Source organism: Canis aureus, chromosome 21 (assembly GCF_053574225.1).
Source record: "Canis aureus isolate CA01 chromosome 21, VMU_Caureus_v.1.0, whole genome shotgun sequence".
NCBI classification, from domain to species: domain Eukaryota; kingdom Metazoa; phylum Chordata; class Mammalia; order Carnivora; family Canidae; genus Canis; species Canis aureus.
Window position 1 is genome coordinate 8,910,691 of NC_135631.1, and position 24,821 is coordinate 8,935,511.

General features: G+C 62.1%; 1 protein-coding gene across 8 annotated transcripts in view; it reads left to right on the top strand.

Annotated features, from left to right (window-relative positions):
• OSBPL5 (oxysterol binding protein like 5) overlaps nucleotides 1–24,567 on the top strand; it is a 75,709-nt gene extending 51,142 nt beyond the window's left edge. For 4 of the 8 annotated variants that reach the window (XM_077862820.1, XM_077862823.1, XM_077862825.1 and 1 more), the window contains exons 2-22: nucleotides 348–504; nucleotides 2,712–2,794; nucleotides 7,179–7,259; nucleotides 7,494–7,595; nucleotides 8,549–8,752; nucleotides 9,469–9,553; nucleotides 11,194–11,365; nucleotides 11,637–11,832; nucleotides 13,553–13,737; nucleotides 14,250–14,331; nucleotides 15,545–15,643; nucleotides 16,003–16,099; nucleotides 16,985–17,083; nucleotides 18,843–18,940; nucleotides 19,409–19,498; nucleotides 19,587–19,723; nucleotides 20,153–20,338; nucleotides 20,580–20,706; nucleotides 21,782–21,929; nucleotides 22,459–22,561; nucleotides 23,579–24,567. In XM_077862820.1, the coding sequence (XP_077718946.1) occupies nucleotides 348–504; nucleotides 2,712–2,794; nucleotides 7,179–7,259; nucleotides 7,494–7,595; nucleotides 8,549–8,752; nucleotides 9,469–9,553; nucleotides 11,194–11,365; nucleotides 11,637–11,832; nucleotides 13,553–13,737; nucleotides 14,250–14,331; nucleotides 15,545–15,643; nucleotides 16,003–16,099; nucleotides 16,985–17,083; nucleotides 18,843–18,940; nucleotides 19,409–19,498; nucleotides 19,587–19,723; nucleotides 20,153–20,338; nucleotides 20,580–20,706; nucleotides 21,782–21,929; nucleotides 22,459–22,561; nucleotides 23,579–23,717 (2,670 nt within the window). In that variant the 3' untranslated portion in view covers nucleotides 23,718–24,567. The other 4 variants (XM_077862819.1, XM_077862827.1, XM_077862826.1 and 1 more) reach the window with 4 other exon arrangements.
• Nucleotides 24,568–24,821: the final 254 nt, after the last annotated feature.

The window sequence follows — 24,821 nt, forward strand, 5'->3', positions numbered from 1 at the left end:
GGAGTCTGGTGGCCCTGCATGGGTCAGTGGCACATCTCAGGTCCACCTGGCTGTGGCCGGGGTCCTACAGAGCCAATATAGCACTGGGCCTGGGGGTGGGGTGTTCCCAGAGAAGGGTGTCTGCTACACCCGTGACTTCTACGCACTTCACCAGGGCTGGTCTGGGCCTGGCTTCCAGCCTGGGCTCTGTCCTCCCTCGCGGGCCCTGGAAGTCCGGGGCTGACCCCCGCTGCTGACCCTCACCCCGGCCCCCTGGAGTGCCTCTGCTCTCTTTGCCAGCCCCTGGGGCTACCGCTGCTCTCTGCCTGAGGTGTGACCAGGTCTTTTCCTTCTTTCCTTCCTTCCAGAAGCCTCCCAGCGCCCAGGCCATGAAGGAGGAGGCCTTTCTCCGGCGCCGCTTCTCACTGTGTCCGCCCTCCTCCACCCCCCAGAAAGTTGACCCCCGGAAACTCAGCCGGAACCTCCTCTTTGGTGGAGAAAATGAGCTCTACCCCCTCAGCCCAGGTCAGTGCCAGCAGGGGCTGGGGTGGCTGCTGGGGCTGGGGTGGCTGCAGGGCCTGGGTCCTCCTGGCTTTGCAGCCCGGCTCTGTGACCTCAGGCAGGTCCCTTCCCCTCTCTGTGCCGCCCCAGCTGGGAGGGCGACAGCCTCGCTCTGCTAACCGCCACCCAGGTGCTGCTGCTACAAAAGGGCTAGCAGGGCATGTAAGCCCTGGGACGAGTGGGGCCAGGTGACAGCCTTTCGGTGGTGGGGGTCAGCAGGGGGCTCCCTTCCCCCAGCTCTGGGGGCAGCTCATCCTTGGAGAGGCATTGTGGTGGGGTGGCCCCAAGCCTAGTCTCCCAGGACAGACAGCCTGAATCCCAGCCCCAGTTCTCCTGGCTGGGTGACCCTGGGCCAGCAGGACTTCTCAGGGCTCAGTTTCCTCATCTGTAAAATGGGGATGTTAATACGTACTCCAAGCTATAGAGGAGTCCCAGGCTCTGAGAGGGAACAGTCCACTGTTGGATGCCGCTGGTAGATAAGCACAGAGCCCACGGGGCACAGGGTCATGTGCACCTGCTGGTGCTTTCCTGGCTTCCGTGCTCCCCACCCCATCACTAAGTCCTCACTGGCCACCCAGCAGACTAAGCTAAGTGCTCCTGCTGTCCATGACCGCTGCTCCCCAAGGCCTGCCTTTCCTCCCATCCTGGGAGACCTCACCTTCTCCAGCCTGTCTGCCCCTCGCCTGCTGCCTCGGGAGGGAGGAGAGAGGACCCGAGCCCTTCCTGGCATCAGCGTCCATCCTACCCCTGGAGACAGCAGGAGAGCCTCAGGCCAACACACTGTCAGGACCTGGGGGGCTTCTGGGGACCTCCCACCCAGAACCCCACAAGCAGATACAGAAACAGGCCACATGGAATGCGCCTTGTCAGATCACATGGGCCAGGGGCACAGGATGCCTGGGGAGGTAAATCCAGCCTCCATTCCCTGCTGCTGCACCCTCTTGGGAGCAGGGGGCGGGAGAGGACAGGTCCTGGCTGGCAACCGGTCTAAGGGGTCTTTGATCCCCTACAGGTGGGCCCATGCAGCCAGGACCCAGCAAGCAGGGACCTTCTCCCAGGAGGGGAGGAGCGGCAGATCCTGGGGGCAGGGGTGAGGAGGGGGGCAGGGGCAGGAACCAGTGCCGGCCTCCAGCTGCCACAGAGCCACTCCTGTGGGTGCTCCAAGGGTCCCCAGCCCCCCAGGCCAGCAGGCAGCACCCACCCCAGGAGAGGCAGCTACAGGACACCCCCCCGAAGATAGCCCTTGGACTGGGGAGGCTGGAAGTGCTCACCACCCAACCCGGGCCTGGGATCAGGGCACAGGTGCAGAAGCAGGAGCATCAAGGGAGCCTCCCCAGCTGGCACCTGGAGTGGCCACTGTCCCTAGGCCTTTCCTGGCCCACGTGAACCTGGACTCCCAGGGACACAGCCATTTCCTCAGGCAGCCACACTGGCTTTTCCGCAGGGCAGGATGCTCAGTCCCCAGGCCCCCGGCCCCTTCCCAAGCTCCTGGGTTTGCAGAGCACCTGCCAGGGCTTGTTCTGTGGGCTCCTGTCCACAGGCCCCACCAGGATGGCTTTCCCCCAGCGGTTACCACCTCTGCTTCTCCACCCGGGACCGGCAGTGAGCTGGAGGGCACACTGTCTTGCCTCCTCTGAGGCCACCCCCTGCCTGTATACCCAAGCTTTGGGAACCCTCTTCAAAACAGATGGAGCTGAGGAAGGGGTGACTGTTCCCCGGGATCAAATCCAGACACCTGGAGTTTCCCTCGTCTTCCTCAACCAAGCCGGAGAGGGAAATGGACACCTGCCCAATCGGGGTACAGGGATTGTGTCTGGCCACCTCCCTCTGAGAATCTGGCTCCTTGAGGGTCAGGGCGAGAGGGGACCCTGAACTGCCATGTGTCTCTAAACCGGGACACTGCATTCTCCCTCTGAAAGTGGGGCCTGGCCTTGTGGGGCCCCAGAGGCCGTGCTGCACCAGCATGCCACGTCCCTGGGCTCCTCCCGGCAGGTCATGGGAGCTGGGCTTCTTCTCCTGGCTCCTCCTAGGAGGGACCCTGGCAGGTGTCACTCAGTTTCTCAGCTGGCTTCCTGCCCTGCCCAGGCTACCGTGCCCACCCCTCCCTGCCTCACACACAGGGCAGCCAGCGGAGGGGCCAGCCCTGGTCCTCACTCCGGCCACTCTTGCAGGGAAGGACATGGAGCCCAATGGCCCATCGCTACCGAGGGATGAAGGACCTCCGACCCCCAGCTCTGCCACAAAGGGACCTCCGGTAAGAGTCTGACTGGGGGGAGGACTCAAGGACGGGGCGTCTGTCCAGGGGCCACAGGAAGTAGCTGGGGGCGGGCGGGGAGGGGATGGGGGTTAGCAGATGGCACCGAGCTGGCCTGTCACCCCCTCCCACGTGTGCCTGGAGGAGCAGCTCTGAACCCCGCATCCGGGGAGCCTGGGACAAGGACGGAGTCACAAATGGTGCTTGTTAGCTGGTTTATTGGAGAACAGAGGCCAAGGAGGCTGGGGCCTGGAGAAGAGCTGTGTGGGCTGCTGGGTGGCATTTAGGGACCGGAGATACCACAAGAGGAAGACCCAGGGTCCTTCTGTTGTTTGCAAATCTTGGAGGTGTGAGCCTTCCTCCATGACCACTGTCCACTCTCTGTCCCCAGGAGACACGGACCCTATCCCTCCCCCGGCCCTGTGACCACCGTCCACTCTCTGTCCCCAGGACACACTGACCCTCTAAGGTCCTCATAGGAGGACCGCAATATTTGTCCTTTCATGGCTTATTTCTCTCAGCACCACGTCCTCCAGGTCCACCCGTGTTGTAGCAGGTGTCAGGATGTCCTGCCTTTTTCAGGCTGACGAGTATTCCGTTGCATGGATGGATTGTATCTTGTTAATCCATTAACCCTCTGGGGGGCACTGGGCTTATTTATTTTTTCAAGAAATGAGTTTATGGCATAAAAACACTAAAAACATAATTGTGACCTTCTACAACCCAGTAAAACATACAAACACAGTCAGAAACACATGACTTGGTTCAAATGTCGGATCCCAACCATTCCATAATGAGGTCTGAGCAGCTCCTGAGAGCAGGTGCGGCCGTGGGTGCAGTGACGGGGGGCTCATGGAGAGAGCGGAGTCCTGCCCTCCTGGTGCCCACGTCCTGGCGGGTGACAGAAAGAGGAAGCCTGCAGCACGTCCGAGCCTGGTCGGGGGGTGAGGTACCTACACCCCCAGGTTCCTAAGGACCACTTGGAGCTGCCCTGAGAGGCGCAGCTTTGGGAAAAGACACGAGCCCACAAGAGATCTTATCTTTTTTGTGAGGTGAAGTTCAAATATCATAAACCCCGCCGTTTTAAGTGCCCGCTTCACTGGCACTCACTGCCTCCGCCATGCTGTGCGACCTCCACCTCTGTCTAGTTCCAGAACATTTCTGTGCCCCGGACCAAAGTCCCATCAGAGCCTCCCTGCTCCGCCTCACCAGCTCGGCAGCCCCGACTCCACCTCCCGTCTCCGTGGATTTGCCGGTTCTGCACATCTCGTGGAAATGGAATCACACAGTGTGTGGTCTTTTGGTCTAGCGTCTGGCTCTACGCATGTTCTGAGGTTCACCCACGGAGTGGTGTGTAGCGTGTAACAGGCTCACTCCTGTTTCGGGCTGAGTAATATTCCATGTGTGCCCGGCCCATACCCGGCCTGTCCATTCATCCGTTGGTGGACATTTGCACTGTCCTTGTTCTTCTGCTCCTGCGACCACGTTGGAGCCCCTGCACTGAGCTCTGCGGGGTGCCCCCAAAAGCAGGATTGTGGGGCCAGATGGTTGTTCTGAGGTCACATGGAATTCTCAAGCATTCTATATCTAACTATTTGAGGTTTATGAGCCCACCAGCAATGAGGGAGGGCTTCCCTCTCTCACATCCCCACCACACTTGGATGTTCTGGGTTTTCCTTCATTGCTGTTGTGGTGGTCCCAGTGGGTATGCGGTGGTGCCTCTCTGTGGTTCTGATTTGCGGGTCCCTAATGACTGATGATCTGTTCATGTGCTTCTTGACTATCATACAACAGCTTTGGAGAAATGTCTGTTCAGGTCCTCTGCCTGTCTTTGAATCGTGTTGTTTGTCTTTGTTGTTGGGTTGTAAGAGCTCTTTTTATTTTTTATTTTTTTTTTTTATTTTTTTAAGGTTTTATTTATCTATTCATGAGAAACACACAGAGAGAGGCAGAGACACAGGCAGAGGGAGAAGCAGGCTCCTCACAAGGAGCCCGATGTGGGACTTGATCCCCTGACCCAGGATCATGACCTGAGTTGAAGGCAGATGCTCAACCGCTGAGCCATCCAGGCGTCCCAAGAGCTCTTTTTATATGATAGACGTCACATTCTTGTCAGATGTGCCATTGCACATTGGGCCCCTGTCCTGTAGCTTGTTCTAAATGGCTTCTCTAAGTAATTATCACAGGTTGCGTGTCTATGGTCAGACTTTGGAGGTCCTCGCTCTGACTCGGGTTTCTTGTGTGTGATCGCACTGTGCCTTGATGTGCAGCAGCGTGCAGGAGGGTGAGGAAGGGCCTGGGGACACGATAGTGCCTGGGCAGGGTCCTGGGGTGGCCACAAGGGCAGAGGAGCTGGCAGACAGGGCTGCAGTGACCCGAGCCCGAGTGGCCTTGCTGGACTGAGGCACAGGGGGTACAGGGCACAGATGCCCCATCCTGCCCACCGCCCCCAGGTCCCTGGACCCTCAGGCCCCGAGCCCACTTCTATTGCCTAAAACAAGCACAACTGCATGGAGCCACACCTGGAAGAGAACTGGGTGGTAGGTCACCCCGTTTATTCATTCATTCATTCATTCATTCATTCAACATAGGTACTGAGCCCCTGCTGCCGTGCGTGCTGGGGTCGCACTGCCCCCAGCAGGAGTTGTAGACAACAAGCAGGACTGTCTATGGGGCTGCAGTTGCAAAAGGCGCTGGGGAAAAAAAAAAAAAAAAAAGGCGCTGGGCCGGCCAAGGGCAGGTGTATGCCGCCAGGGTGTGAGGCCAGCAGGGCGGGAAGAGCCTTCCGGGGAGTGACTCGGTGGGGCCTGAGGAAGGAGCGGGGGCCTCCCAGCAGCAGGGAAGAGCATCCTGGGCTGGGGGAACAGCCTGTGTGAAGGGGGCTGGGGCGCCGTGCACCAAAGGCCCAGCTCCCCAGGAAGACTGCTGGGAGCATCTTTGTGGGTCAGCCCCAGCCCCCAGAGACCGGTCACCTGCTGCCAATGTCTAGCACACACATCGTCACTTCTGCTTCAGCCCAAAGACTGTTTCTAGAGCAGAGGCTGCCGTCGGCAGGCTCAGGAGAGTGCCCGGGCATCGGTCCAGCACTCAGCGGCTCCCAGGGCACCCCTGCCCTTCTGTGATCCATCCCAGCTCAGCCCCTCCCTCATGAGCTGTGTGACTCTGGGCAGTTTCTGAGCCTCTCTGTGCCACAATCTCCTCTTGTGCAGGATGTGGATAGTGAGAATGACCCCCTGGCTCTCGCAGCTCTGTGACTTGTGGCTGGTCTGACTCTCCTTCCCACCCCCAGCGCCTGAAGCCAGGCCTGGCATGCGGTGCTGTGGGGATGACCGGCCTGCTGGACGGCACTTCCTGCCTCGCAGCCTCGGCAAGTGACTTTACCTCTCTGGGCCTCAGTTTCCTAGTCCATCGAACAGGACAGTAACTGGGCCCGTGCCGCGGGCTGTCGTGGGAATTAGGTGAGCCCGTGCAAGCAGAGCACCTCACCTCCCAGATCCTCCGGGTGCCAACAGCTGCCTGCCGTCCCGCCGGCCCCTCCGGCAGGCTGGGGGGCTTGCTCGCAGGTCTAGGGGCTCGGCGGTGGTGGCGAGAGCCCCAGGGCACCCAGCCCAAGAGCAGAGCAGGGCAGGTGAACTCTCTGGAAAGAACCGAGAGCGAGTATCTGAGGCTGCCCTGGCTCCGTCTCAAGTGCTCGTGCTACCATCGGAAAGAAAACAGCCACGCATCAGATAACTTTCATGTCTCAGAAAATATTATTCTTTTGACTTTTTTCAATCACTTAGAAATGGGCAACTGTTCTGAGCTCACAGGCTGAACGGAAACAGGTGGAGGGTGGGCTGCGGACCGTGGTTTGCTCTGCCCTGCCGCTAGCCTTTGGGCCTGGCTTTGTCTCCTGACTACCCTCACCCTACCTCAGGGCCTCAGTTTCCCCATCTGTTGAAGGACCGCGGCCCCTTCCAGCCCCAGATCCCTGACCACTGCTCTCAGCCTGTGCAGCGTGTCTAGGAGGCCTGGCAGGCTGAGCCCTCTCCCCGGCCCACCCGCCCCCCTGCAGCCGTGGGTGGGCTCAGGAGAGCACCCGGGGAACGGCCCTGCGCTCAGCAGCTCCCAGGGCACCAGGGATGGGAGTCCCCGCTGCTCGTGTGGCCCCCGCCCAGACGCTGGGCACATGGCCATGGCTAGAGCGGACGCTTCCGGGCACCTCTGAGCTCTCGTCCACATCCTGTCCTTGGCCACCATGAGGCCCCATCTCTGTGTCCCCAGCCCCTGGGATTGCGCAGTGGGGGACAGGACCACCTTTCTGTGACCCCCCAGCCCACCCGGCTGCCTCCTGGCCCTCTGCAGCCCCCAACGGCACCCCGATGCCCCTGACTCTCTCTTGCAGGCAGAGTACAGGCTGTACAACGGGTCCGACAAGGAATGTGTGTCCCCAACAGCCAAGGTCACCAAAAAGGAGGCTCTCAAGGTGGGCACGGGCCCCGGAAAGGGACGGATGAACGGGCCCGTGAGGTTCCCACGCCCCAGCCTCCCGAAGCGGGTGGGGGACAGGCCACCCCCAGGCGCCTCCACGCCCCCGTTCCTCCCTCTCGTCTCCCTGTCCCTGTCCTCACCCCCGCAGGGCTGGACCGCGGGGCCCTGGCGGCGGGGGAGCTGCGGCTCGTGGCCCCTCCCCTGACCTGCCCGTGCTGCCCTGGCCCAGGTACAGAAGGAGAACTACCGGCAGGAGAAGAAGCGAGCCACGCGGCAGCTGTTCAGCGCGCTGACGGACCCCAGCGTGGTCATCATGGCTGACAGCCTGAAGGTGTGCTGTCCCCCTTGGCCACCCCCGATCGGAGTCCCGGCCGTCGGCTGTTTGTTGCTATTCTGGAGGCCGGAGCCCGAGGCCCAGCAGCAGGCAGGGCCGTGCTCCGTCCGGAGGCCCCCGGGGAGGGTCCCTCCTGCCCCTCCAGCTCCCAGGGCTCCGCGCGTCCCTGGGCTGCGGCCTCATGACTCCAGCCTCTGCCTCACGCGGCCCCTCCCGTGTCTGTGTCCAGATGTCATCGAGTCGCGGCTCCCGCCACCCCCATGTGGCCTCATCTTCACCTGCCTAAATCTGAAAGGCAGTGCTCCAGGCCAGGCCTCCTAGACACGCTGCACAGGCTGAGAGGGGACCTGGCCTGCAGATGGGGGTCACAGGGTGCCTGCAGAGCCCTGTAGGGGGACAGGGGAGGGGGACACTGCACGGCTTCTGGGCTTGGGGTCAGAGGCCTGTGTTCAGGCCTCATGGAGGCGGCCTGTGGTGCTCTCAGCCCCGGGGGCTTGCGCCTACCCCAGCAGTGGTGGAGGGAAAGCTGCCAAATCCCGGGCTTGCATCAGAGGGCGAACAGGACAGGTGCACCAGCCCCCGGTCATCTGCCCAGGACCTAGGCCCACGTGGGCTCCTTTTCTCGCTCCTACAAAATTATGAATAGTGAGGTACAAAAGCAAATATTTATTTGGAACGAGAACAGCGATGACAAGCTTCAGGGTTCACAGAGCTGACAATAGTTGCACCCGTTGCTGGCTCCCCGGGACCCTGGGAGGGCCTCAAACCCGGCCTCGAGCCTCACCAGGAAATCTGCTCCTGGCTGCAGTGCATTTGCCTGGATTCACTATGATTTAGAAGCTCCTCCTGAAAGCTAGAAGAGAACTCTGCCCACGGCCCCCCTGCCCCCGGCAAGCCATCCGGGTGCCCCCAGGGTGCTGGCCTCCCCAACAGTGGCTCCCTCCCCACAGATCCGGGGAACCCTGAAGAGCTGGACCAAACTGTGGTGTGTGCTGAAGCCGGGGGTGCTGCTCATCTACAAGACCCCCAAGGTGGGCCAGTGGGTGGGCACCGTCCTGCTGCACTGCTGCGAGCTCATCGAGCGGCCGTCCAAGAAGGATGGCTTCTGCTTCAAGCTCTTCCACCCACTGGACCAGTCTGTCTGGGCCGTGAAGGTAATGGGGGGCCAGGGGGTGGGGGTGGATGCCCGGGGCTCAGGAGGTCAGGCCCCAGGGGACCAGAGGGACAGACACTGAGGGGGGGCCGGGAGGCCAATCTCGGGGTTCCGGATGGGCCCATTACTACCCAGCAGCCGGGGGCCGTGGGGTCAATATCTGGGTGGCTGGGGCTCAGGTGTGGCCCTCCAGGTAGAGCATGCAGTGGGGCTCCCGGCCTGGTGACACAATGGACAGAGGCCGGGGAACTAGCCCAGACCTCACCCAGCCACCTCCTTGCCAGGACGCTGCCCAGCCCAGGACCAACGGGGGGCAGGTTACCAGGTGGAATCCAGAATGGCCAGTTATATTAGGATCTCAGACAAACACCAAATAGGGTTTTTGTTTTTTGTTTTTTGTTTTTGTATAAGGATGTCCCAAATATCGCATGGGACATATTTCTACTGTAAAGACTTTTACTATTTCTCAAGACTTGAATTTAACTGGGCGTCCTAAATTTGCGTGTGCCGATTCTGGCCACCCTAAATCAGAGAGCTCGAGAGCTAGAGAGCCAAGGGTGGCGCCCCCAGCTCATCAGTGACTCCTGTCTTGCTGCCGGGTGCCTGACCCCGCCTGGGGATCCTGAAGCCGAGTGTGTGTGTCAGCGTGGGACTGCGTGATTGCCCGTGTCCCTGGGTGTCCCCCCGAGTGACACCCAATTGTCTCTCTCTTTCCAGGGCCCCAAGGGTGAGAGTGTGGGCTCCATCACGCAGCCACTCCCCAGCAGCTATCTGATCTTTAGGGCCGCCTCTGAGTCGGACGGTGAGTCCCTGCCTGCCCTGCAGTCTCCCTGGTGACCCCACAGGCAGCGGGTGCCCCGGTGGAATTACAAACCGGCTGCACATGGTCCCTATCTGGGCCTTTCCACTGCCACCCAGGAAGGAGACAGCACATGTCACCAGACAAGCCTGAGCTCGGGCCACGCAGGCCTGCCACTACTAGTCCCTCCCTGAGCCTCAGTTTCCCCAAGACAGAACACGAATAGCAGCGCCCGGCTCCCCAGTCATTGTGACGATCCGATGACCGTATTTAAAGCCACCGGATTGCAACTCCTGTGCGCGAAGCCCGTACCAGGCATCACTGACTCAGTAGGTTCCACTGTCATCTTCCTCATTTAACTGACGGAACCTGCCAGCCTGGATGGGAATCCCAGTCCGCAGACTCCCCAGGGCAGCGCACCTGGTTGGAGCGCCCTCCGGTGGCTGCTCCGGGTCGGTGCGGCTGGTGGCCCAGCCACTGGTTCCACACCACCTCCTGGTGGCCGGACGCCGCTTCCCCACCCCGGCTCTTGGGGAGCCCACAGTCTGGGGCTGGGGTTGTGGGGGCGCAAGAAGCTCTCAGACGAGGCCGATGGGACTGAAGCATGAGCCGGGTTCCTGATGAGCGAGGGGGCTGTGAGCAGAGAGGAAGGGCGACCACGGCCCCTGTGGGGTCAGAGTGGCCTTCCTGGAGGACGAGGAGGAGTCTTGGAATGGCTTCGAAGGATGCATAGCAATCAAGGAGTCTAGTCCTCTGTGGCAACCACAAAGCCTGCCCCGCTTAGCGGTGCTGGGCATCCTGGCTGTGTCCTGCGGGGACTGCTCTGGTCACCCCCTCAGCTGCCCCCAGGAATGCACAGCCCAGGCTGGCCCCTCAAGCTCCAGTCAAGCCTGCAGTGAAACCCTGTAGGGACCCCAGATGTCCCCTTGAGAACCAGGGCTACCAACCCTGCAAATCCTTGCCTCCCGTGCCAGGCCCCAGCCACGCCCCCCAGAATTACACGTAATGTGCAACATGCTTGTGAGTGGAAGGCCCACCGCTAGTAATCACAGCAGGACATAGGAGGCACCTTGGTAGACATGTGTCCCCACAGCTCTTAACACCTCCCCGGGCCACGGAGGTGGTGCTGGCGTAACCCACCGGCAGCCTCCACCAGGAGGGCAGCAGGGATTGAAGGGGTTTGGCTGGCTCTGCCTCCACATCCACCTCCTGTCCTGGTCTGCCAGTCTGCCTGCCACGGTCAGCAGCACCCTCTCCAGTCTGCCACCTGCCCTCCTGGCCTGTGCCACAGGCCAGTGGGAGCCCCCTGTGCCCCCTGAAACCTATCGCTTATGCAAAAGCCTCGGGTGTCCAGGTGGAAGTGGGGCTCTTGCTAAGTGACATGTGACCTTGAGGAAGTGTTGTGAGCTTCCTCTGAAGGGCACTTTCCTCCGGCACACGTCTCTCTGTGATGGGGGCTCACCGGCTAGGCCTCTGTCCCTGCCCACGTAAGCCCTTGCCACTCGCACCCACGCATTCCTACACGGCAGCGTTGCCCACTTTGGGCAGGACCTCCAGGAGGGTAGGGAAGAGGCAGGGGTGTCCCTGGCAGAGGAGGGAGCCTTCCTGGGCTTGGAGTGAGCTCACCCCATGCCGCCCCACAGGCCGCTGCTGGCTAGACGCCCTGGAGCTGGCCCTGCGCTGCTCCAGCCTCCTGCGGCTCAGCACGTGCAAGCAGGGCCGAGACGGGGAGCCTGGATCCTCGCCTGACGCATCACCCCCCTCGCTCTGTGGACTGCCCTCCTCGGCTGCCATCCACGACCAGGACCTGTGCCCGTGAGCAGGGGTGCAGCGGGCGAGGGCTGGCCCCTCCCAGAAGCCTGGGTCTCCTGCCTGCTGGGGACCCCAGGACCCTGGCTATCACTGGGAGTGACATGTGGGGTCTCCTTGTATGTGGAAGGGGGGCTGGGGGCCCAGCACCATGGAGTCTGGCCCCCTTGAACTTCAGATCAGGAGGCAGGCCTCCTCCACTGCCCAGGGGCAGAGTGGGGGGGGTCCTGGGCCGCACCTTTGAGACCTCAGACCCACAGCCCACCTTCCCTTCCAGGCTGAACGGGTCCTCCCTGGAGAACGATGCGTTCTCAGACAAGTCGGAGAGAGAGAACGCTGAGGAGTCAGATAACGAGACCCAGGACCACAGCGGGAAGACCAACGAGAGTGGGGGTGCCCACTCAGAGACCCTGGAGGGCCGCCTGCCGAGGAGGACCACGTATGTGGAGCAGGTCCACGAGGAGTTCGGGGAGGTGAGAGCCTGCCCCCCCAGAGAGCCGGATGTCACCCTGCACCTTACCCACCTCCCTGATGCAAGCAGAGGCCACAGTACCTGGCCAGCCCCTTGTCCCCAGGGGCTGGGGAGCAGAAGGTCAAGACATCCACGACCCTGAGAGAGCAGGTGGCTGGCGAGGGCTCGGCTGAGGGTGCTGGGGAAACCACTGGGGGGTTTAGGCAGGGGCCCCCCGGATCCAGGTGAGGCCTTTGGGATGCCAAGGGGTGGAGGTAGAAGCCCCTGGTCCCTGGGGAGGAGCTGCGGTCAGGAGGGAGACAAGGGTGCTTTGGTCCCGGGGAGCCATGGACAAGGGTCAAATCGGGGTTCAGGACACATGGGAGGTGGACGGACAGGTTCCAGTCCAGCTGGGACAGCACTGGTGAGGTAGTAGCTGGGAGTAGGGACAGGACCACAATGGGGGAGATGATGCATGTGAGGGTCTCGGGGCAGAGTGCGAGCAGCCCCAGGGACTCTCCAGAGGCTGAGCACAGACAAGGCTCGGCTCCGCGGGGGAACCTGGGAAGGCCTGGCAGGGGGTCTCAAGGACAGGTGTGAGAGCACAGAGAGGCAAAGCAACTTGTGTAAGGCGGCCCAGGAGGGTGGTGACGGATGTTGATGCAGGACAGGCTGCTGGCAACCTGGCTCCTGGCTCCCTGGGGGTGGCTGCTGTGAGGCCCCAAACACAGCCCTGAGCTCACATCCCACCAGCTGTGTGACCTTGGGCGAGTCACCTGTCCCCTCTAGAAAGCAGGGGCAACCACAGTGCTGGTGCCCAGGGGCCACTGCAAAGAATAAGTCCTGGGAGAAGGAAGGGGCACGCAGGCAGCATGGGACACTCCCTGCCTCCTGCACCCGAATCCAGCTTGGGGCTCCGTGGGGCTCAGAGGGTAGGCGGCCAAGTCCAGTTACGCCCCAGGCCTGAGGCGGAGGCAGCGATGGCAGGAAGCCGGTAGGGTCCCCAGCGAGGGAAGATGGCCTGGACTTCTGCCCGAGGCTGGCTGGGACTCCCCCAGGGCCAGTGTCCCCGCGGTACGGCCCCGTCGTGTGAGGACCCCATGGAGCTGGCCACGCTGCTGTGGTTCTGCTGCCTTGGGGGTTTGCTGGTTGGCGGGGAGTGGGAGGTGGGGCCCCAGACCCAGAGGGACAAGGCCCCGTGTCGGTCTCCACGCGTGTGCTGGCAGCTGTGATAAAGGTCAGACGTATCAGGAAAGGTACTTATCAACGAGTGGGTGCTCCTTTCTAAGGGAGACACAGGCCCAGAGCCCCTGCATCACCTGCGTCACCCGGCAGCCGTGAAGATTCAGCGGGAAGGGGCGGGAGGCTCCCTGTGCGTGTGGCACCTGCTGCCAGGGGCATCCTGCCACGGCCGCAGAGCTGGGCACGATGCACAGACGCGTTTCAGCAGCCGGGGTGGGCAGGGTGGTGGCACAGACCGAGGGAGCGCCCAGGTCGGCCAGGCCAGCAAGGAGCAGAGGCAGATGGGAGCCTGCAGGTGCCCCCCTGGGCCAAGGTGGGACACAGGCTGGGGACGGCCAGGGTCAGACGGGGCGGGGCAGGGTGGCTGGGCCCCAGGGGCCGGGCCGAGGAAGCACACCTCCTCCAGCCGGAGCCTGCCGTGGCTGGCCTGCCACCTACACTTTGTGGATCCCTGGGGCAGCACGGGGCTGGGGACCTGACCGCAGCCCCTCTCCCCGCAGCTGGGCCAGGCGTCCCAGGTGGAGACGGTGTCCGAGGAGAACAAGAGTCTGATGTGGGTTTTGCTGAGGCAACTGAGGCCGGGCATGGACCTGTCCCGTGTAGTGCTGCCAACGTTCGTCCTAGAGCCGCGGTCCTTCCTGGACAAGCTCTCTGACTACTACTACCACGCCGACCTGCTGTCCAGGTGAGTGGGGGGGTGCTCCCATGCATCCATGCACCCCCAGAGACCCCAGCCTCCCATAGCCCCTGCCTCTCCCCCCGTGGATGTCTCCAGGAGGGGCCCTGGGGCCCCGGGCTAAGCTCAGTCCACTGTCCCCACTGGCTCAGCCCCTTGGAGGGCCCGGTCTCTAAGACCAGTCCCAGAGGGAGCTGGGGCAAGAGGGAGGAGGGGCAGCTGCACGTCAGGCCCAGGCCCCAGCCATCACAGGTGAGTGTGGGACGGCCCCGAGCACGTTCTAGTGTCCTGAGCTCAGGGCCATGGCTTTAGTGCCTGCAAACTGAACCCTACAGGCTGTGGGGGCCAGAAAGAGAGCTGTAGGCTCAGGAGCCCACACAGAGAGGCTGGGGGAGAGTGGGGGTTCCCTTCCTGGAGGGGCCCCAGTGGCCTGTTCCCAGCCCAGTGGACAGACGGTGGGAGGGAAGAGCGTGGACCGAGGATCCCGGCCTGGAGTGAGGGGTTCTCCCGGCCTGTCACAGGGCTGCCCTCGAGGGAGACGCCTACAGCCGCATCAAGCTTGTCCTGCAGTGGTACCTGTCCGGCTTCTACAAGAAACCCAAGGTGAGAGGCTCCAGCGGGGAGGTGGGGTGCCAACCACCCGGCCCGTAGCTACCTGCCCCCCAGAGAGTCCACATGGCCTTGAAGGGTCCCGATGGTCTCCACCGTGGCCCCAGGTGCTCGAAGATGGGGGCAGGGCCCTGACTTCCACCTAGGGAGGCCCCCTAGCCAGGCCAGGCTCACAAGGGCGGTCCTCATTCCCTGAAGGGCCCTGCACACCTTGAAGAAACAGCTACCACACGCAACGGTGCCGGGAAAGGGGCTCTCCACCCTGCATCTTCAGGGGCCCCTGGGACCTGTGGTTTTCGTGGTGTGTCTCAGAGTCATGGAAACCTTCCTGAGAACCCAGAACTAAGGGCTGCTGAGGTGGTAGAGACAGGAGGGTCCTGCAGCCCCACCCCGTCCCCTGACCGCAGGACGTGAGTGTAAAAGCATCACCCTGCTTCCACTTCTCCACCGTGTGCACCTGGGGACCCAGGCTCAGCAGGCCTGAGTGCAGACATGGCTCAGAAGGGCAGCAGCAGGTGTCCTCAAGGGCATCTGCACACACTGACTGCTCAGGGAGCCCGGCCTGCAGGGGGAGGCGTGTGCATGCACACACCTGGAAGTGACAGTCCAGCTGGTGGTGTGAGGGGCCGCTGGCTGCTTCAGACCAGGTCAGGGGGCCTGAGCTGGACCACATTTGGGCCCGGAAGGAGGGCTCTCCTGAGGGGGGGGCTTGTGCTTGTTCCCTGCAGTGGGGATAGACTTGGGCCCTTTGGGGAGCAGGAAGGTGGTGAGAGTGGCTAAAGCAGAGGTGGGCGGGGGAGCAGGGCTGTGGGGTTTGGGATTTTATTAAAGGGTCAGTAGAAGCCACTGGGGACTTTGAACAGGTTGTGTACCAGTTCTGTCCAGAGTCCAGGGATGGCATGACCTTGTGAGGGTGTCAGGTCCCCCTCGGAGCCGAGAACTGGGCAGGACATCTCCTAGGCAGCCCACCCCCACCCCCAGAATGTAAACCATGGGCAAAGCATGTTCTCTCCAAAGCAGACATGGGGTGCATCCTCACATGCCACAGGCCTGCCAGGCCATCTCGTCTAGAGACCTCCCTGCTGTGGGCACCTGGGGGTATGGGCAGTGGGCAGTTCCCCAAGTTGTCCATCGGTCCACTCCCCATCCCACTGGGGTCCGTGGCCCACCCAGCTCCTCACACGAGCTTTTCATTCATTGCTTGCAGGGGATTAAGAAGCCCTACAACCCCATCCTGGGGGAGACCTTCCGCTGCTGCTGGTTCCACCCCCAGACCAACAGCCACACCTTCTACATAGCTGAGCAGGCAAGGCCCTGGCCGCATCCAGGCTGGACCGTCTGACCCCTGTGCCCATTCTCGGTGGCCCCCCATATGCCCATCGGGGTTCCCCTGGGAGGCGCAGACACAGCACAGCACTGTGACAGCAGAAGTGTTTCCTTGGGTGGGGAGCTGCACATCCCGTTCCCCTAGGGCACTCTGCAGGGATTCGGGGACCCCAGACCACAACCAGGCCCATGACTCAGTCTCCACTTCCCTGCGCAGCAGGAGGGAGAGCTGGGAACAGCCCCACAGCACTCCTGGGGCCGGAGGGGTGCAGGGGGCAGGGGCAGGAAGCCAGGCTCCCTCCTCCCGGGAGCCATTCCACAGTGCCTGTCTGCCCGCAGGTGTCCCACCACCCACCCGTGTCCGCCTTCCACGTCAGCAACCGCAAGGACGGCTTCTGCATTAGTGGCAGCATCACAGCCAAGTCCCGGTTTTACGGTGAGGGGGGCGCGGGGGCAGCACCTGGGATTTGGTGACCGGGTTTATCTCCCTCCCTGCCTCTCTGGGTCAGGGACCCACAGATGGTGCAGGGCTCAGACCCTGGAGTCAGGCAGAGCCCATGCTCGGGCCTCCACCCCTCAGCTGTGGGGAGGGCACCCCTTGTGGGGATGCGGTGAGGGTCCCAGACGAGAACCCGTGCTCACCGGTGCCGTCTAGAGCTGAGCTGTCTGGGACAGTATCTCCCTATAAATTGATCAAAATGAAGTGAAACTGGAAACACAGCTCCTTGGTTGCCCAGACACATCACAAGCACTCCATGGCCGCCGTGGCCATCGGCCACTGTGTCAGCACAGGGTAGGACACTCCCATGGCCGCAGTGTCGGGCCGTGCCGCCCTCGAGCCTGGCCCTGTGGGCACCCAGAAAGCATCTGCTTCTATTCGCCTATCACATCCGCAGGTGGACAGGTGCCAACGGCCTGCAGAGGGTGTGCAGATTGGGCCCACCCTTTCCGCCCCTGCCCCTGTGCTCCCATCCCTCCAGACTGTCCTCTCTTTGCCTGTCCGTCCATGCCCCCACTTCAGGGATGTTCAAAATCAGAGCAGGCGATTGGGCTACCTGCTGCTCGGTGTCCGTGGCACATTCACTTCCTGGGAGACGTGCCCTGGGCACCCTGGGTGGGGCTTTCCCAGAATCTGAGTCTCTGAGAGGAAGTGCTCCGCAGGTGAAGTCCGAGAGGTCCGGCCGCCCACAGTCACTGCTGGAGGGACCGGGGACTGTCTGCACCTGCTGGAAAGGAGCTCAGAACACACGACACAGGGGGTGGGCTCCCCCAGTCCTGAGGGTCTGTGTCCACTCACTGGTCCCCTCCCCCATCTCTGCAGGGAACTCACTGTCGGCTCTGCTGGACGGCAAGGCCACGCTCACCTTCCTGAACCGGGCAGAGGATTATACCCTCACTATGCCCTACGCCCACTGCAAAGGTGAGAGGGCCCACCCCCCACCCCCACCCCTGTCTCCAGCACCCCCAGGGCGGGGGGGGGGGGGGCGGGCAGAGCCCAGGCTGGTGCCTTCGCCCTCCGTGGGGGATGCTCTGGTCCTTGTTTGTTTGTTTGTTGAGGGTTCCCCCAGGCCTTCTAGCTGGGAATGGACCTCCTGATGCAGGCTAGCATTTCACTCCAAAGTGACCACTTCCTGTCAGGAGCCAGCTTTCAGGGGTTACAGATCACAAGACAGTTCTGCTTCTTGGGAGTGGTTTTGTTATTGTTTCGGGCACTTTCCAGTAAAAAAAACATAGCACCTTTTTTTTCTTCTTCTTAAAGAAAGATCACGAGTTTACACATTTCCGATTCAAGTCAGCCCAGTGCCTGGTAATTCCCATTGGCCAGAAACAACCTCTCTCCACCCATCACCCCCCACACACCCTCCCCCGACCTCCCGGAGGCGGGAAAGCCCCTTTTTTTTTTTTTTTTTTTTAATTCTTGATAGACATAGAGAGAGAGAGAGAGGCAGAGACACAGGCAGAGGGAGAAGCAGGCTCCTTGCAGGGAGCCCGACGTGGGACTCGATCCCAGGTCTCCAGGATCACACCCTGGGCTGAAGGCAGCGCCAAACCGCTGAGCCACCCAGGGATCCCCGAAAGGCCCTTTTTGTAAATCACACAGGTGTGGTTTCTCTCCTGGTCCTACATCACACACACCCTGTACAGCGCTTCGAGTGACTCTCACCGGCTGGTCATTTCACTTTAAAGAGCCTGTGCTTTCATTTTAAGACTTTGTCTTAAGTGAGCCTTACTGGGATTTGAAAGTCCCCATCAGCAATGACCCCTCCAACTGCCTTGGGGCAGACACCCCCCCCCCCCCCGGGCTTTTGTTTCTTTTTCCTTTTGCTCCTTAGTGATTGCTTTTTTATTTCATTTTTGTTTGTAATTAGGGAAATGCAGTATTTTCCTGGATCCAAAGTCAAAACTTTAAAAGCAGGTGTAGTCAGAGAAGGCGGCATCTCTGTCAGCGACCCCCCCACCCCCCACCCCAGCAGTGGAGAGTCCCACAGCAGCCCCTCCCACTTGGTGAGGAGCATCCAGGACGGCCCCCAGGGCAAGGGGCATCCAGGAGCGCCCTGGCTCCCAGCCCAAGCACTGGCGGACCCCGGGGTGTTTCCAGCCCTTCTGCTGTGTCACTTGGCTTGTCCTTTTATTTTTTTCTTTTCATTTTTTTCACACACGTCCAAGTGTCTGATAATACACACAGCTCTTCTCTTTAGTTAGCTGTCCAGAAACAGAAGATTCATTAATTGAGAAATCTATGTATTAATCTAAACAAGTCCGCCGGGCCAGTCCCGGGCACAGGAGTGAGCAGGGAAGACCAAGGCCCCCACGTTCAGGCCCCAACAGCAGAGCAAATGACAGATGCTGATGAGCATGTCCTGGGAGCAGGGAGCCTGGGAAGGGAGTCCTAGAGGAAGGAGCTGGCAAGGGCCAGGACATTCCCTGGACGGAGCAGCCTTGGGGGCAGAGACCCCATCTCTGGGGACAGAGGGTCTCTGGGAGCCAGGCGTGGCCCTGGGTTCTGCACCCTCCCCCCCACCAGCTCCTCTCCATCCCTGACACTCTGCCCCCTGGGGCTCCTGTCCCCTCCCCCATCCCTCTCACCCTCCTAGGGGCTGCCAGCAGCCTCCTCGGGGCCAGGGGTCAGCATTGCTGGGCTGGGACAGGTGATGGGGCTGACAGGGACTGTGTTTCAGGAATCCTGTATGGCACCATGACCATGGAGCTGGGCGGTAGAGTGACCATCGAGTGTGAGAAGAACAACTTCCAAGCTGAGCTGGAATTCAAACTCAAGGTAGCTCAGGCCAAGGCACCATCAGCCCCCAAGTGGGGGGTGGGTACTGGAGAGAAGTGGGCCCTAGCCACGGGGAAGCCCCCTCTGCACCCCAGGGTGGTTTCTGGAGCATATGCGCACAGAGGAGAGGACAGCTCTTGGCATCTCCATAGCACAGCCTGGGCCCAGAGAGGGCAAGGGGTTCCCGCAGGCCACACAGCACAGCCAGGAAAGGCACAGACCCTTTCCTCGTGTGAGGCGCACAGGCCTGGTAGGCCCCCTGCATCCTTGAGCTCAAGCAGAGGCATTGGGGGAGCGTGGCCGCCTCCAGCTTTGGGTCCTGTCCGAGCCAGCCTCCCGCGTCCTGGGGCCTGAGAGCCAGCACCCTCATGAGGAAGGGGCCTCCCCCAACCCCAGCTCAGTGAGGGGCACAAAGGTCCTGGAGAGGCGGCTGGCCCCTCAGCAGCCCTGTCTTGGGTGCCCCCACAGCCTTTCTTTGGGGGCAGCACCAGCATCAACCAGATCTCGGGGAAGATCATGTCAGGAGAAGAAGTCCTGGCACGTCTCACCGGACACTGGGTAAGAGGCCGCCGTCGGGCAGGCGCAGGCAGGCCATGGGCTGCGGGAACAACCATGGGGCCAACCCCTCTGCCCCTGTCTGGGACAGGACAGAGAAGTGTTTATCAAGGAGGAGGGCAGAGGAAGCACGGAGCTCTTCTGGAACCCGAGCGGGGAGGTCCGCGGGCAGAGGCTGAAACGGCGCACTGTGCTATTTGAGGAGCAGACGGAGCTAGAATCAGAGAGGTGAGGCCCGTTGGCGTCCGCGGGACCCGCTGACACAGGCCTGGGGTGGCCGGGCAGGGTTTCCGTGCTGCGAGCACGTCCCGGGAGTCCCCTGGCAGGGAGGGGGCTGGAGCGCACCCCTGTGACAGATGACTCGTCCTGCTGGGGCAGCTGAGAGGAGCACCCCCTCGCCCCCCGCCCAGGAAGAGCAGGCCTAGGTGCCTGGCAGCTCCACAGGGAGTGCCCTGCAGGAGGGAGGTGTGAGCTCGGGGTCAGGAGGACCCTCTCGCAGTGAATCAACGCCGCTCTAGGACACACGGGCATCCCAAGAGACAGCGAGCCCCCTGCCACTGGGGGCAAGCAAGTGGACGTTGCTCTAAGCCTCCCCTCCAAGGCCACAGGGGTGGGACCGTCCAGGTCACCCGCTCAGAGCAAGTGCCCTGCTCGCAGGCTCTGGCAGCACGTCACCAGGGCCATCAGCGAGGGTGACCAGCACAAGGCCACGCAGGAGAAGTTTTCACTGGAGGAGGCACAGCGGCAGCGGACCCGCGAGCGCCAGCAGAACCTCATGCCCTGGAAACCACAGCTGTTCCACCTGGACCCCACCACCCAGGAGTGGTGCTACCGACATGAGGAGTGAGTGCCAACGGGTGGTGGGTGGTTGCCTGGGGGCTCCTGCCCAGCTGGAGGAGTGCATGATGGGGCGAGGGAGGCTTCTGTGGGCGCTCCCCTGGCCGGCCGCTGCCCAGGGCCCTACGTACACGAGTAGGCAACGGTCCCTCCCTGGGGGCTCTGGCCACTGCTGGGAAGCTGAGATGGGGCACCCTCCCCTCAACGGCCGCTGGCCCTGCTGATGGACGCCCTTTGGACCCTCCAGCCGTAGCCCCTGGGATCCCCTGAAGGACATCGCCCAGTTTGAGCAAGACGGGGTCTTGTACACCATGCGGCGGGAGACCATGGCCCACCAGACCGCCTTCCTGGGCAGCCCGGGGCCCAGGCACCAGGTCAGCAGCCCCAGCAGCCCTGCCTGGGGTGGACCTCCAGAGTGGGAGGGGACTGTCAGGCTGGACCCCCACCCTCACTCTCACCTGCCTGCCCCTCCCTCTTCTGTTACCACCCTCCCCCACCCCCACCCGCTCAAACACACTCACCCCTCCCAGAGGGGCCTCCTCTGGCCCCCAGCCCATCCCCTGCCCTGCCCTGCATGGCACTCAAGATGCCTGGATTTGCAGGAGGCTGTGTTCATGGGGCACCCCTGCGTGCAGGGCACCAGGTAGAGGTATGCTAGCCCCCAGCCCACTGCTCCCCAGAGCCACCCTCCATAATGTTATGAGCCCACAGAGCCAGCCTGCAGAGGAGGGAGTGGAGGCTCAGGGCAGCCTGGGGACTTGCCCAGGTGAAAGGAAGAGCGACCTGCACAGAGGTGCCAAGGAGAGGCAAGGAATGAAGGCAGGGAGGCTCCAGGAGGCATGCCAAGATCTCCTGAGACAAACACCAGGGTGCGGCTTGTGAGGGAAGCCTGGCATGTTCTGCACGGTGCCACATGGACGGAGGCCACCGTGTGACAAGCACCCCACGTGCTGCAGGTTCTCTGCGCCCATGGTGGCTGCCTACCACGCGCAGGACTGGAGACGAGCGATTACATGGACAGGACGGGCATGCCCTTCTTGCCTGATGACCCCAATTTCCCAGCCAGCAAGGGTTGCAGTATCTCACTGCCCACATGTCCCCACCCTCCCCACCTGTGGTAGCCCCTCAGGCCAGGTGCCCCCCCTCAGGCACCCACCGGGATGCACCCTGGGTCCCCCTCTGCCTCTCCAATTGGCCTGTACTTTGGGGAATTATCGGGGGTCAGCCAATCCTCGAGGTCCCACTGGAGCTGTCCGCTCCACATCGGGGGAACCCTAGCTGTCAGCTTGCACAGCGAGGCAGGACCAGCTGTCCTGGCCCATGAGTCAGAACTGTGCACAACCCCCTCTCCTGGAGCGGTCCTGACATAAACATGCTGCCCTGTCCCCAAGGCCAGGGGACAGGGGACGTGGGTATGCTCCCAGCTGCAGTGGCTCCATCTCTCTCTAGGGTCCTGGGCCAGAGCGGCGGCTCCGCAAGTCCAGCGACCAGCCCTCTGGCCACAGCCAGGTCACCGAGAGCAGCTCCACACCCGAGTCCTGCCCAGAGCTCTCAGATGAGGAGGAGGAGGAGGAGGAGGACGGTGACTTCATTCCTGGTGAGCCCTCCTGGGCCAGCTACTCTGCAGGGTGGGAAGAGTCAGGTGTATGGCCCACCTTGCCCATCCTCCCTGGGGTCCTCTAATATGCCTTCCCGAGCCCAGGGGCAGACCAGGGGGGTGCACTCCGAGGTTGCGGTGCCTCCCTTGGCTGGCAGGGGCTGTGCATGAGCTGGACAGCATTGACCCGTGCATGAGCCTCTGATTCCACTTCCCATCACCCTCATGGGCATGCCTGCTCCTCCCCGACTTTGTCCACGCTTCTCCAGTACACAGGCTGTGCTTTGGCCGTTTCTGTCTCCCAGGGCTGAGTGGAGGCCAGCTGAGCTTGGGGGTTCCCTCCGTGCCTGCCCCTCGACTCCCCATGTTGTTAGCTCCACCCAAAGGCTCCCAAGAGGTGGGGCAGGGGCCCGAGCTGGGCGTGACCCCGGGACCCTACGTGCCGGCTCCCTGAACATGCCAGCTCGCCTTTGATTCTCCCTCCATCCCCTGTCCCTTGTGTCCCATGACCGGTGGCCGGACATCCCAGGCAGCGAGAGCCCCTGCCCTCGGTGTGGGAAGGAGGCGCGGCGGCTGCAGGCACTGCACGAGGCCATCGTGTCCATCCGGGAGGCCCAGCAGGAGCTGCACAGGTAGGCCTCGCTCCCAGGGACCCGGCTGGGGTGCCATGTCGGAGAGGGCAGGAGAGCCAGCAGTGCAGCCAAGGCCAGCTGGCCATGGACCTGCAGTGTTACTCAGAGCTAGACCCATCAGGATTTCAGAGGGCCTGGTGGCATGAGGATGGGAAGAGAGTGCCCAGCTCTGCCCTGAGCAGGGGTGCCCAGCTCTGCCCTGGGCAGGGGTGCCCAGCTCTGCCCTGGGCAGGGGTGGGATGGGGAGGGGCAGGCTGTAGGGAGTCCTACTTGAACAGGATTAGCTGGCGATGCTTGGTAGCTCCTGAAAAGTCCGTACGTGGGCTGGAGGAGCCTGGGGTAGGTCAGACTGAGTCAGTCACCTGGCACCAGAGGAGGCTGGCTAGGAAACAGGTGGTCGGAAGAGCCAGAAGTGTCTGCAGACACACAACCGTGGCTGTCCCAGGCGATGATATGAGTGCCCTGGGGTGGCCGTGACACAGTCCCACGGATGGGACTTAAACCACAGATGCTCGCTGTCCCCCATCCTGGAGGCTGGAAGCCTGAGGTCCAGGCACGGGCAGGCGGGGTCCTCCTGAGGCCTCTCTGCATGTGTGTGGACGGCCATGCTCTCCCTGGGTCCTCAGGGGGTCGTCCCTCCATGTGTGTCTGTGTCCTTTATGTCCTTATAAGGACACTGGTCATACTGGATTAGAGCCCACTGCGATGACCTCGTTTCAACTGAATCACTTCTTGAAAGACCCCCCATCTCCAAATAGAGTCCCATCTGAGGTACTGGGGCTCAGGACTCTGACATATGACTTTTGGGGCGGGGTGGTGCAGCTCAGCCTGTCACGGCAAGAATGGGAAAGAGGCTGCAAGAGGCCCAGCTCCCCCAGCCGTGACTCCCTCTCCCTGGAATGTGTGCCGGGGCATCCACTGTGCCCTGGGGCCCCTGCCATAACGTCTGCCAAGGGTAGGGATGCACTCCCTCTGGGCCCACCCTGGCTCAGCCGCCACCCTCCCCTGTCCTTGCAGGCACCTCTCGGCCATGCTGAGCTCCACGGCGAGGGCCAGGCAGGTAGCAGCCCCGGGCCTCCTGCAGAGCCCCCGCTCCTGGTTCCTGCTCTGTGTGTTCCTGGCGTGTCAGCTGCTCATTAACTACATCCTCAAATAAGAGCCCTTTGTGGGCAGCACGGGCAGCGCCTGCAGAACTCGGCCAGCCCCAGCCCTCCCTCCCAGGCACCTAGCACTTTAAGCCAGCCCGGGGGAGGCAGAGAGAGCCGGCAAGCGTGGCCGCTGTGGACAGAGGGGCGGCAGGAGGACGGCAGGAGGGCCCCAGAGGGCCACCCGGGGCTCCTCCAGGGGAGGAGGTCCCTCTCCTGTGGGACCCTCCGCCCAGCGCTGGCCTTAATGCTAAAGCCAAATGCAGCTTTCGTCATGCCTCACACCCCTTGGCCAACTCGCCTGCTCTTTCCTGGTCAGCTTCTACTTGTCCCGCGTGATGGACGGAGGCGGGGGTGAGGGGCCTGCCCAGACTTTGCTTGGTCACTCCCCAGCCAGGGTGAGTAGGGAGCTTTTGCAGAGCAAGCCAGGAGTCCCAGAGGTTCCCAGAGCCTCCTCCGTCCGGATGCCCAGGGCTGTCCGTCCTGACACCCAGCGTGCATTGCCGGAGTCGTGCCACGAGAGGCCTCCAGTGGTATCTGGGGCAGACTGGAGCTACTCTGGAGAGAGCATTTGGATTTTAGTCTGGTTTTGTGCTGTTTGGACAGGATCCCCACGATACATACCAGTGGAATCCATCCCACCTCACACAGCCTGGGCGTGGCGGGGGTGGGAGGGCGGGCGGGCACACCTGAGCGCAGGTGTGTGTGTGTGGGCAGTGGTGCGTGGGGTCGGCTTCGCCGGCACTGGTGTTCCCTGAGTCAGGGAAGCCCAAGTTTGCCACTTTGCTCGGACAGATGCACAGTCTTCCCGTTTTACACTTTTTTAATAAACGCAATTGCAATATTTTAGGCAGGCTGCAAGCAGCGTCTGGCGTCTTGCCTCTTTTTCTGTGTCCAGTGCCACCTGTATGTGTGTGTGCGTGCACGTGTGTGCATGAGCATCTGCGTGTGTAGACACACAGAGCCTTAAACTACGCGGTGGCAGTGCCATCAGAACTGACCGTCCCACTTTCCAGTCCGTAGCCACGGTCTTGTTCCCTGCCCCCAGTGTGGGATGTCTGTGCGCCATCCCTTGAAATAAACGAGTACAGACAGTTTGTGTTCTCTTCTTGGGG